The following is a 12,715-nucleotide window of genomic DNA, read 5'->3' as shown; positions in this document are numbered from 1 at the left end:
ATTAAGTTTAGAAAAAACCCAAGAACTTAAATCACTCCAGTTTCTAGTTTCCACAGCTTTATAAAAACCTTTGTGGCACATATGAAATTAACAACTGTGAAAAAAATTAGCTTACAAGACCAAAAATACTTGCTGTTATTGTATAAGAAGTTTTATAAAACATTTGCCTTCAATGCTTTCATGCTGGAAGATAAACTTGTTGAAAATGTACATTAATGTCAATTACATATAAGTAATAATTTGAGTAGTCGGACAAGATCATAAGCCTTCACAGTTATTAAGAAAACATGCACACATGATTTATGTTTGATTTCATGTAAATTACCTGAGAAGGGGCACTACAGGAAAGTCCTGTCAGCTCACTTATGCGGGCTGCTGCAGTTGGGTTGCTGGAGCTGATGAGGACAGGAGGACTAATCTCCATTGAGTGGCGATTCTGAGAAGACTGTGAAGACTTGTTGGACATAGTGAGGGAGGTAAAAGAGTGACGTTTTTTGGTGTTCTTCTTGGTATCGGTGTGCTTTTGGGTTGAATTGTGGGCTGCCCCAGAGGTACCTTCCCCAAAGTCAACAGCAGAACCTGAGGGCTTATCCAATTCTATGAGCTGTTTGGCTGTTGTGTTAAACTACAAAAGAAAGCCATACATTAGTATTTCTTTTATTTATAAAAAACACCTGAGCATAAGAGAAATATTTATTTTCTTTTTATTCATAATAAAATTTAAACCATGCAACTTAAAACTGTGACATACTGCCCTACTCTACAAATCAGTCATTACCAAATTACATTTTTCACAAACCCCTTATTTCCACAAAATATTTTTTATATTTTTGACCTACTGGAAGTAATAATGTCAGTACTCTCATTTATTCATGAGCTGAAGTAGCACCAGCACCAGTTTGCTGAACAAGTTAACTAATATTAATATGTACCACTAAATATGAATACGGTTACTTGGATAAGTGTAGCCAATTATGAACAAGGGAAAAATCTTCTGTGAAGAACATCAGGATTAAAGAATGAGATTAGTTACCATGGAAGTACTACTTCTGTTCTTTACTGTATTATTTCTTGTATTTATTTTATCCCTTTTCCCAGAAGTACTAAAGTATCTACTATGTTCATGAAGAGTTTTAAAGTAGCATTTTACCCTGTCATAACTTTACTAGACAAATAAGATATCATTAATCATGGTATCATCGACACTGATTTAAATGCAGCTCCCACAAATGACAACAGCTTATACCCTGAACACTTTCCTTTATATTTGAGGACAAGTAGATATATATGAAGTGGAACAAAAGAATAAAGAATGCATTTATTCTTTTTTTTTTATATAGAAAAGGTTTCCAAAGGCATTTGAAAGATGAGATCCAGAAGGAAATTCCATGCATATTCAGAAGAAACAGACAAAGTTCAAAGCTGAAGCTACCAGAACAATGAGGAGCTGACGTAAAAACCTACCAGGATGTAAGAGGAAAATTGTGAAATGCTTGAAGAATCAGAACTACTCAGAATATACTGCAGTGGAAGAATGGCATAATGTGGGATTTGGAAAAGGATATGAAGATGAGAATGTAGGGTTTTTTCCTAAATGTTCCTATTGTTGGTCCTTTAAAAGGCAGATGAAGAGAACAGGAAGGGTAGAAGACAATGTCACAGTAGTAAACATTCCTAAGAAAAAGATAGACACTAGATCTTCCTTCCTGCTAATACTGTACATGGATCATACAGACAAAATGAGTTTTTACTAATTGTGTAGTACAGAAGAAATAACCATAGCTTTCTCCAATTAACCTGCAAGCTCATATCGAGGTAATTATTTTTTTATTCATTAAATTTTAAATGTAGAACAAACATACCTTTAACAGACCAGTGAAAACAATGTGATTTTATCACAGATGACTGATAGGAGGCCGGAAGAAGTATATTGAAACAAGTAGAAAATAAGACCAAAAAAAGCTTTGTCTGCTACCCAATCTGTTAGGGTCCTATCTCTCATCATGGAAGAAAGCACACACTTTTCAAAAGAATAATCACTTTATGCATGTTGTACATTTTATTTTTTGCACCTCAGATCAAAATTCTTCCTGTCCTTCCTGAGAATCCGTGTCTTCCATTATATCTTATTCAATGGCTGCAACCACTTCTATGCATATCTAACCTACTTTTTTATTTTCCAAAGAGCCTGTTCACAAATTGTACACAGATCAGAGAAAGAAAAGCAGTACTCATTCCTAAAACAAGAATACCTAATCAAAAAAGTTAACAGATCACCCAGGAATAAAAAACAAAACCAAAAGCCACTCTGCTAAAAGCACCCCAAGGTACCTGTTACACCTAATTACGTTTGTTTACCTCCTGAAGCTGCTAATGCCTGCAGAATCTGAGTATTCTATACAGTGAGCAACCTGTTAGAGAAAAGTTAAGGCTTGCCCATGGGATTGTTTCGTCTGATATAATTATAAGCTATGTACTGAGCTTTTTATGTAGAGAAGCAAGCAGAGGGCAGCAGCATGAAACTAAACATGTAAGTGAACTGATAACTGGCCTTCTAGAAGTAAACCTGAAGCCAGCAACAGTTGCAGAATATTCTGCAAGGTGCAGTTTACTTCTTTCTTGAGAAAAGAGGAACTTGCATGCATTCTCCAATGAAATGGCTAGCAACCATTCAAGATCACCATGGGGATGCATCCCACTCACGCTATGACGTGTTTCAAGACTACATTCCTTTCTGCAGACATCCTGTGTCTGCTCCCACATTTTCTACGTCAGTTGTTTTCCTGCACAGATGTATTTGATCAGAAACTTCTTTAACTTTTATATTCACATTTATTTTTTTTCATTCAACAAAATTTTTGCTGTAACAGGGTAGCCTGAAATCCAATGCCCCTTCCCACAAAAACCCAGGAAACACAACTTTCCAAACAGGTGCAAGACCAATCTGTGTGTCAGTGCTGCGGTAGGAGATGAGGGTAGCAGATAAGTTTCTGCCTGCTTGCAGCCATCTGGAGAAATTATCAAGTAGACTACCATGCAAGACCTATTTTAAAATCTCTTATGGTTTACTGTATTTAGATTACAAATTGGATTTTCTTCACTCACATGTAGATAGTTAGAATCCAAACATCATCACTTTCTGAAAAGAAGTGAAAACACCATCTTCTCCCTCAAACAATCTTTCCATCCACGTTCATCCAAAGTTTTCATTATGCTATTTTACTACATCACCATAGGTCAAGGAGTTATTTTTTACACATTACCAACATTATTATTAGTCAAAATTCCAGTTTCTGGACAACATTTCACTTTCACATATACGTGGAAACAAAAGGAGTAAAGTCTGTAAGTGGAACTAAGGCAAATGTCGTTAACTGACAAGTATGTTTTGAAACACTCCTGTCTCGAACGAGAGGAGATGTTAATAAAAAAACTAAACCTGACACACTAAGTACATAAAATCTTAAGTTCTGATTGGATGGAGTTGTATAAAATGACAATGAACTTAAAAAAAAACCCTAAATATTCACTGTAGTGAATTCCTCCTCTCCTACATTTCTATTAGATTGTTTATAAATAAAGCTAGAGGAGCTGGATTAATACAAAGGTGTTTCCCAGTTGTTCATGCCAACTTGGGGAAAAAAAAGCTGTCATTATTTTCTACTGACATTTTGATTTAAAGTGATTTCTTTTCCCCGATTTTTCTTTCAAGTCCTCGTTAAGGGTTAACTGAAAATACATTTTCATAGTTGATGGAATTTGAAGACATTAACAATTAAATGTATTTTGTGACGACTGTTTTTACATATCTTTGTTTTCAAGAGTATATCTCTATCTTGCAAACTTTTGTAGAGATGGAAAAGGAGCTGTGAGCTAGTTAGCCAAAGTGGCAGCCCTAGGAAAGGGCTTTTTCTAACGTGGCTAAGTGATTTAGTTTTAAAAAGCTTTACTGGCTGAACGGGCAGGTAATTGCAAGGAGCTAGGAGTGAATAGCGAGGGGAAAGAACTTTGTAAATTGTCTTTTAAAAGCTTCTTAAACTGAAGCCAGAACTGCACTAAGCAGGTTGAAACCCTTTTGGTTTTGCTGTTTTGTTGTTTGGGTTTTTTTCCAGTCATTTAATGTTTCCTATCCCCAGACGTACAGGTCCTTAACACCAACCTATAAAAATGCAAATACATACTTTCCCTTTTAAGAAGAATAAATTCTATGTTGGTTGAACAGTCATTTTTTAAATGGTTCCCATCTCATCATGGCATTCAGAAATCCAACTCAAAAACCTCACTTTATTCTTAGCATGGTTACACATTTCTTCTGTGACCTGAGGTACATATTTCCCATCCCACAGGTTATAGGAAAATACTTTTTTCTTTCAGCATTCTGCCTCACTCATTTAAATAAAATCTTGTCAGTGCAAGAAGTGTACCTTACCAAGTATCCATAGCAGATACTTGGTAAGGTACCTACCAGAAAAAGACAAATACTATCCCAAACTTCTGTATCTTTCCATAATGTAAATTTTAATAATCAGTGCTGGAGCTGTAAACAGAGTTCTTAATGACCTATGTCTTCCTATATAAAAAATACAGCTTTCAAGTCTTAAACCTCAAAAGGCTAGAGAAAATTTCTCAGCTGCTACTTCTGTAAATTGTCATACCATATATGAGAAATGCAGGAAGATACAGAACGTTTAAAATAAGGGTCTGTTGGATGTAAAAATCAATGCTTTTCCTGCTTACCAACAGCCTGTTCTTTGACTTCCTAGTTGTGCTAATTTGGTTTTGAGAGGCAGTTATTAGGGACAGTGCAAAGCCTACTATTTTATTTCTCTGACTGGCTGATTGCTTTCATTTTGTGTTTAAGTGCGGTTTGTGATTGACTGCACAACTCCACTATTACCAAGAAAACACAGTGACTGCCTCCAAATGCTCTCATTCCCATTCCATTCAATGAAAACAGGTATCAAACAGCTAAGTAAAAATCACTTGTTCAGCTGCTGAGGTCATTAACTTTCCCAAACTAAGCACACAGACCTTAGATTATTTTAGGTCTAAGAGTATTTATATCTCGGGTTATTTTACAACCATCAGGAGTACCAATTATTTTTATTTTTAGAAAATAAAATACTCACTGGGCACAACCTTACCAAGTACTCAACTTCACTCACCTCAACATATGAAATTGGAAATATTCCTATCTTGTCAGCCAGCATTCCTTCTGCCCAGTTTTCATCCACACGGCGAATTACAGTCAGAACATCATCCTGTGTAAACATGCAGTGATTATGTCTCCCAGGTCTAATTATGCTTCTGATTTCATTTCCCTCCATAATGCACAAGCAATCAGAGAAGGCAATGCAAGGACAAGAACACAGAGAAGGCACTCTGTAACAGGAACACTTTCGGGGTTGAAGTCAGTTCCAGCCATTCTTTTCCCTATTTTGTCAGAGTTCAGCTAACTGACTACAGCTCATCTCAGCCATCTGATTTCATGCTTAGTGCCAGACTTCCTGCTATGTTCAGTCCATGGTATTCATCAGCCCTCTTTTAAGTCCTTGGCATTAATCAACAGAACCACAATCTTTTTCCTTATCAACTGACTCATTACCTAAACTTCCCTAGACAATTGCTTTTCTACTTAAGTACTTAAGAACAATGGTAAATAATACAGTTTCTTTCACAATTACATGGAGCATTTGGACTAGATATGGTTTTGGAACATTACATAAAGAAAGGATTTATGTGCACATTAAACATTGCTTTTGCTTATACTGGAGATACATAATTGCTTCATATGCAAATTAAAATATCTGGAAACATATGCTTACTCAAGCAGGACTGGGGATTTAAAACAAACAAAAACAAACCCAAAAACCAAACTAACAGTAACCAAGTTTGCCAACAAGTTAATCAAAATAAGCAATCTAATGCCAATCATCCTCAACAGTATTGATGTTTTGTGCTGTGGTAACTATTGTCTGTCCCAATGTTAATATCGTTTTTAGAACTGTAGCTGTCCTTTTCATTTTTAATAGGCATCGACTGGTAGAGAAGCAATTAGTTTGCATTTGTTCTTGTGACATTCTTGTCCAATTTGATAAACTGAAGAATCAGAAACTGATTAACAGCTCTAATTCCTATTAAAATTCTGTATCATTACATGCTCTGCATGACAGGAAATTAATTACAACAGAAATAACATTGGAAACGTCATATTTTCCAAATGGCAATTAGTAATATTATAGAATGCCAAAGCTGAGTAGTACTTTTTGTCTAGTATCTAGATGCCACTTACTAAATGCAAAGCTGAAAGTAGTACCAACTTCAACAATTTAAAATGAGTTTCTTTAGAAGATGGAACACTTTATTCATAACATAGCTTATTTCTCATAAATTAAGAACATTACTACTGCAATTATGAAAACTTGCATTCTCAAAAATAAAACCTGAGAGGAATTATATGTAATTTAAGAAGAGAAGCAGGGCAAAACTAATCAACATAAAAGAAATACCTGCAGAATTACCTTTTTGAATATGTGCAGCTCCACTAAAAAACATACAGACAAGACCACAGAACAGTCTTATTATTCTTATCCAAGTGCATGACATTATCAAAAGAAAATAATTTTATTCTGTTTTTACCTTTGCAAATGGTAAACAGTCTTTATCTGCTTCCTTGTCTTTTACTTCGAAGTCATAAAGTGCTTTGCACTGAGGCGGAGGCTGAGGTAAAGGTTTAATAATCTGAACAAAATTGGTAGGAAAAAAGCCATGAATGCCATTGACTTCTCCATGATACCAATTTTCATCCACCTGTCGACGCAAAATGATGATGTCTCCTTTACTGAATTTAAGATCTCCAGGTTCTTTTCCCTCGTAGTTATACAATGCTTTGGCACATGGTAACTGAGGTACACCCTGAAAAGAAAAATAAAAATAAAATCACTACAATTAGATGAGTATTACTAAATACAATTTGTATCACATTCTGTGAGAGACTATGAATGAAATTATAAAATTGCAAAGTAAAATTATACACAGTAAAATTATCTTATTACAATGATTCTACTGATTTTATCCAGTTGTGTAGGAAGACTTTCAGTTCTATCTAGTCTTAACATGCCCCTAAACTTCATTATTTACAATAATGCTACAATGTTGCAAGAGAGGCAGAAATAATACTTTAACCCTTGTGTACTAATTCACTAAGCTTAAGCGTTAAAAAAACCGAAATACCAACGAACAAAAATCCAAACGAAAGCATCCTGACTGCTTGAGAGACCTGTCAGAAAAATGCTGCAAGACAATACAGCACTGGAATAACAAATTTGCTGTAAGACCTTTCAGGCATGTTGTCTGCCTGACTTTCTTAATATTCTCCTCACTTTACCTATTGCGCAAGCACAGAATGCTAAGGATGAGGGCATCAGGGAGGTGTCTTCCAGCTTGAAAAGCAAATCTCGCTTTATTAAGGGTGAGATATTTCATCCTGGAACAACCCTTTTAATTTAATCATTTATTTAAAAGCACAACTGAAAAGAATTACTGGGGGGGGGGAGGGTAGGGAGGGTGGCGTGGGAAGGGAAAGAAGAGAGGGAACTGTTGAAAGTGTGTTTCCTTGGGTTTTCTTCCCTTGATTCCTCCACAGTATCTGAAAACTACAGGTCATTGGTGCAGCTCTTGAATGCATGTCAGGATTACCACATAATACTGTGTCATCCTTCCTTATATACACTGCAGGTATCACTTTTAATTGCTCAGTCTGTACCTCCACAGTTTACAAGAGTGAACCACAAAACTCTACGACTCTAGTAGGGCTACTGCCTTCAAAACTCTTTCCCGCCAGCTTTTCGTATCTAGAGGGAAGCTCACCTGCTTCATGATGTAAACAGCAGTAACCTGCATTACTAAGACAGTATTTCCATAGCAAAGACAGCATTTATAGTCAACTAGATCAGAGTCTTTCATATCTTGAGTGCCATGCCTTATGGAAAAGGCATGTTTATTCACCACATCTACCCCATGGTAGACTCTCAAATCTTCTACCGGCTCAGACTGTAAACTGGAATTGCACTTGCAATATCACACACAATGCCAGGAAATTCTCAGAAGGAATTACCACTTCTCATCAGTCAGAAGACGGAGTACTTGATAATTTATTTCACATTTAACAGTCAAAATTTTGTCTTTCAGTATAATCCAGTTTGTTTGAATGTCTTTAATTTCTGTGTATAATTTTATAAACAGATTAAGAATTTCATGAATTGCTAAATAATATCTTAAAGATTAGCTTATTTAATAATTTTATTTCTATAGCAGTCTAAATAACACAGTATGTATATGCATAGACATAGATGAGTACAGGAAAATCACAGTTCATTCTATTGTATCTGTGATAGACACTAAAACTGTTATATTAGCACATGTTCACAAAACCTGGTGAACTTCAGGCTGACACAAACAATATTTTTCTTCACACTTCACTGCATCAGTGAAGAATGTACACCACTAAGCACACTCTGTGTAAACCTGGATAGGGAAAAAGACTATAAAACATCAACTAGAGAATTCGTGGGCCCCAACTGATTGAGGGGAAAATTCATGGCCACAACAGAAGAATGGAAAAAATACTGTATATATTTTTTAGTCCTACATGTTCTCTGCAGAATAAACAGACAGAACAAAGGAAGCAGGCAGTATAAATGTAGTAAGGATGAGCACAGAGAGAAATGGAGGGGGAGAGGGATGGCTGGAAGCAAAAAGAAACACATCTCTACACAAAAGAGGGGTGCTGCTCACATTTCCATTTCTACCCAAACAACAAACTCACAAAAAAACCCCAAACTTACAGCCCTTCAGTGATTAGGAGCCAAAGAATTACTTGGCAGAAAAAAGGCCCCAAGCAATTATGGCTACTATACGACATATGCATCTCCCTAGCACTGGAGGAAATAGCTGGAGTTCTGGGAATCACCCTTTTGTCCCAGGAGAAAGTTTTCTATGTCCCTGTATTGAGGAGTAACTTAAAGATTAGTTGCAAGTATAAAATACAGTTGGAAAAAAATATCTTTTTAAAAACCAAAACAAACCAGGAGTGCCAGCACAGCAGATCATGTCAATGTGGTCAAACTCGTCAATTAGTCATTATTTAATTGTTAGACCTTGATACTGCATTGATATGGTTTATCAAAAAGCCTCCTACAAACAACCTTCCCTTTAATGTAAAAACATCTGTTTATATTTCATAGGAAGTTCCTTTCCGGTATATAGGCTGAGTTTCTGCAAAGCTTGAAAATATGAAAAATGAAATCAAACTAAATAAAGATGGTCCCAGTCTGTAACTTCAAACACAACACAAACTTAGTTCTCAGACTGCTGCGAATTAAAGGGAAACAGTTAAATGGAAGGAAATTGAATGCCTTTTCCTTCTGTCCCAGGGGGAGGATGGAATGAGAAGGAGCAGTGGGATGAGGAGCACCATCTCAGCAGTTCGGTATCAAGGTCCCTCGAGCACCATCTTCACATTCCCCCTCCAATCAACCTGGCAGCAGCAGCTCACTGCCGGCATCTCCTAGGCTGTTGCGGTTAGCATCCCTGGGTGGGTTCAGCCCCCCTTCTGCCTCGCGGGCTGCTCACCAGGAGAGAAGGCCATGAGGATATACTGAGCCGGAGTTTACTTTTCACTCTGTGCCTCTCACTTGGCTAAACATGAAAGGAAGGCTTTGGAAGAAGAATTATGCAGCCTACCCTTAGGTTTGCAGCTGCCAGTTACCCAGCCAGCTCTTTGAGAAAGCAACCAAAAAAAAGCCACCCTGAAAACCAGACGAAAAACATTTTAGGAAATTAAAATATAAAACTCAAAGACCCCATATACACTAGGATTCTTAGAATTATTTCCTCAGTCCTTATGCAAAATCCTTATGCAAAAATATTTGAACTTCTAATTCTACTGCTGATATACAAATTGTTTAAATTAATTTTTAGTCATGGATATACACACATTTCACATGCCAGATTACTTTAAAGAAAATAAGATTAATAATAAATATATGACAACATCAAAACAAATGTCTTAATAAGCACATGAAAAAATGCATATGCATTCATATATGTATGAGCCTCATATACATAGGTACTCATATATATATATAGATGAAGCTTGGGTCAAATTTCTTCTCCAAACTCAGGTATTTTGTCCTAGGAACCTACAGATTTCACTTTCTAATTTTTTCTCTTTGGATTTATACATTGTCTTCAGTCACCTTGTTTCAAACTTCATTCATTTTTTTTAATGGACAGGATGCAACTGTATGTATTTTTCATAAGCTTAAGCCAAGAGAAACTTATGCCTGCACGGAAACACAAGATCTGATTTCCTTTTGAAAAGTTTCTGTGGCAGAAGCCCAAACATAAATACGCTTATACTGGCATAAAACAGTGTTCACTGTATAACTTACTGCACTTGGAGAACTGGCATAAGCTAAAGCAGCAAAAATAGTAAATCCCCTACCAAGGAAATGAACGGAACTGATACTGGGTCATCTGAATTTCAGTTTCCTTCCAAACCTCCCTGTGCGGTGCTGCTGATTGTCAGTTTTCCAAGCAAGGCATTCCCTGTTCTCCGGCTATAAGACTGGGATGTGGCCGGGCTTCCCTGTGAACCAGTTGAATTTACCCAAAATATCAGTGCTGTCTTCAACTGTTTGAGGTTCCTAGACACAGTGCCTTCAAGAGGCCAGGAAGCCTTTGTACGGAAGTACCGTTTGTGTTAGTAGTAGGACAGACACAAAAAACTTCTGTAACTATCTATGTGCCCAACCAAAGTGCTATCAGCCTACAAGCGCTGGCCTGCTCAGACAGTTTTTACGCCTTGCTTTCCTAAATAAGTTCTTTCTTTACAGAATATCTAAAAACTGAAGTTATGATCATTTTAATCCATGTTGTAAGAGGATCTCTAATAATCATCAGTTATTTAAAACTTTCTTACAAGACAGAAAAATAATTTTTCTTCATCTGTCTTTTAATTTTCTTTCCATGCAGATCTCACATCAAATCAGTCATATTCACAACCTGGACCAGATGAGAAACTATTACAGCAGATCTCCAGTTACACAGCAATTGTAAGTACAGAAAGTCCAGTGCTACAGAGGTGCTTTTATCAGTCCAACTCCCTCCCACCCCATCCCCCAAAGAACCAGTCTTGTAAGACATACTTGGTTACTAATAAAAGCTGCCTTTATATAAGGAAAGGAGCTTGTTAATATGCTGCATCCAACTTGTTTGCAAGGCAGATCTGGGTTGAGTGAACTCTGCATTAATACGTTCTCTGGTAGCTACAGGTATACTTGAGAATTCCTCTTTAAGCTCCCAGTCATACAAACCTTTTGAAAGACAACATTGCTTCTTTTATCTTCTAGTCCATTCTATTTCACGTTCAGTCAAGTTACCTTCTTGACTCAAATCTTTCAGATGCATCTTTATTATTTTTGCTAATGTGTATTTCTGCTTTCTTGCCTTCTTTGGCCTTTACCAAGCCGTCCAGTCCTACATGCAAGAAGAACACCCCCTTTTGCACCTATAGTTTTTTTCATGTCTCTTTCATCTTGCTGGCTCCAATACCTGTTTTCAAGTCTTAATTTAAAGCCATCTAATCTGTCTAGTTCCATTTTCTTTGTTGCAGGTTTCTTTGTTCTCTTTGTATCTGCATTTAGATTTTCACGTATTTTGAGACAGAGCTTATAAGGATACTTCACTGAAGACCTTCTTAAACTGCTTATATTAAAAGTTGTGTTTTCTGCAGTAGGATTTCCTTCTAAAGAAAGGAAACATGCTCCCTATGTTAAGCTATATGTATACTACTTTCACCTGAACAAATTAAATACTTAAGTTTTGCAGAACATACCTACCTAGAGGCAACAACATTTGAAACTAAGTCACCCCAATTCTTTCCAAGTTTCAGAACACAAAATATCTCCATAATCCAAGATGAATGTTAAACGCTGGCTCCCTGCATTTATTTTTCCCATCTACAGAACAATACAAATTATGTCAGATTTGCTCAAAGAAAGGCTAACTCAAGTATTATTAATCTGTACCTGACACTAGATTGTTAGTGGAATCAATTTCACATACCTCTACCATCAGAACTATCTTGGAAGACTGCAGAGTTCATCAGTGCAAATTAAATGATTTCTAGTTAAAGTGCCTCTGAGGTTAATGCTATCTGAATGACGTAATATATTTTTATGTCAAGAGGCTGCTATCAAGTTGTCAGTATGCCCTAATAATCATAAAAACAAACCTTGGTATCATCTGATATGAATTACTGTTGCTCTACTGAATACAGTGAAACAGTATCTTCTATATGACAGCTCACCAGATAAAGGAAATGAGCAATGGTGATGTTGGTACATATATTCATTTCTAGTAGCTTCCAATGATACAGTTGTAACAAATCTCACTTTTCTCAGCATACATAAATAACCAAAAATTTTACATAGTAACAAAACAAACAACAACAAAAAAAAAGTAGTTGTTTGAAATGCCATAGTCAAATACGGTTAGTCTCAGCTTGGCATAGTTTTTGATTTTAATAAAAGTAGGAGAAGTTGTGCATCAAAACTAGCTAACCCTGATGAAAGAGATCAGGTTTGAAATCCATCTGTGTGTAACTTAACTATGACCTAGATAACAGTAATCATTTTGAAGAAAGATTACT

At 36.3% G+C, this 12,715-nt stretch overlaps 1 protein-coding gene across 2 annotated transcripts in view; it reads right to left on the bottom strand.

Annotated features, from left to right (window-relative positions):
- Positions 1-12,715, bottom strand: part of SH3RF1 (SH3 domain containing ring finger 1) — a 79,759-nt gene that overhangs the window by 25,920 nt on the left and 41,124 nt on the right. For both annotated transcript variants that reach the window (XM_061372850.1, XM_061372859.1), the window contains exons 3-5: positions 6,640-6,915; positions 5,166-5,261; positions 326-625 (exon numbers count right to left, since the gene is read on the bottom strand). In XM_061372850.1, the coding sequence (XP_061228834.1) occupies positions 326-625; positions 5,166-5,261; positions 6,640-6,915 (672 nt within the window). The remainder of the gene's footprint in view (positions 1-325; positions 626-5,165; positions 5,262-6,639; positions 6,916-12,715) is intronic.

This window comes from Neopsephotus bourkii, unplaced genomic scaffold (genome assembly GCF_033783945.1).
Source record: "Neopsephotus bourkii isolate Nb327-2 ecotype Australia unplaced genomic scaffold, CSIRO-AGI_Nbou_v1 NB_168, whole genome shotgun sequence".
In the NCBI taxonomy this organism is placed as follows: domain Eukaryota; kingdom Metazoa; phylum Chordata; class Aves; order Psittaciformes; family Psittacidae; genus Neopsephotus; species Neopsephotus bourkii.
This window is presented reverse-complemented; position numbering and strand designations above follow the sequence as displayed.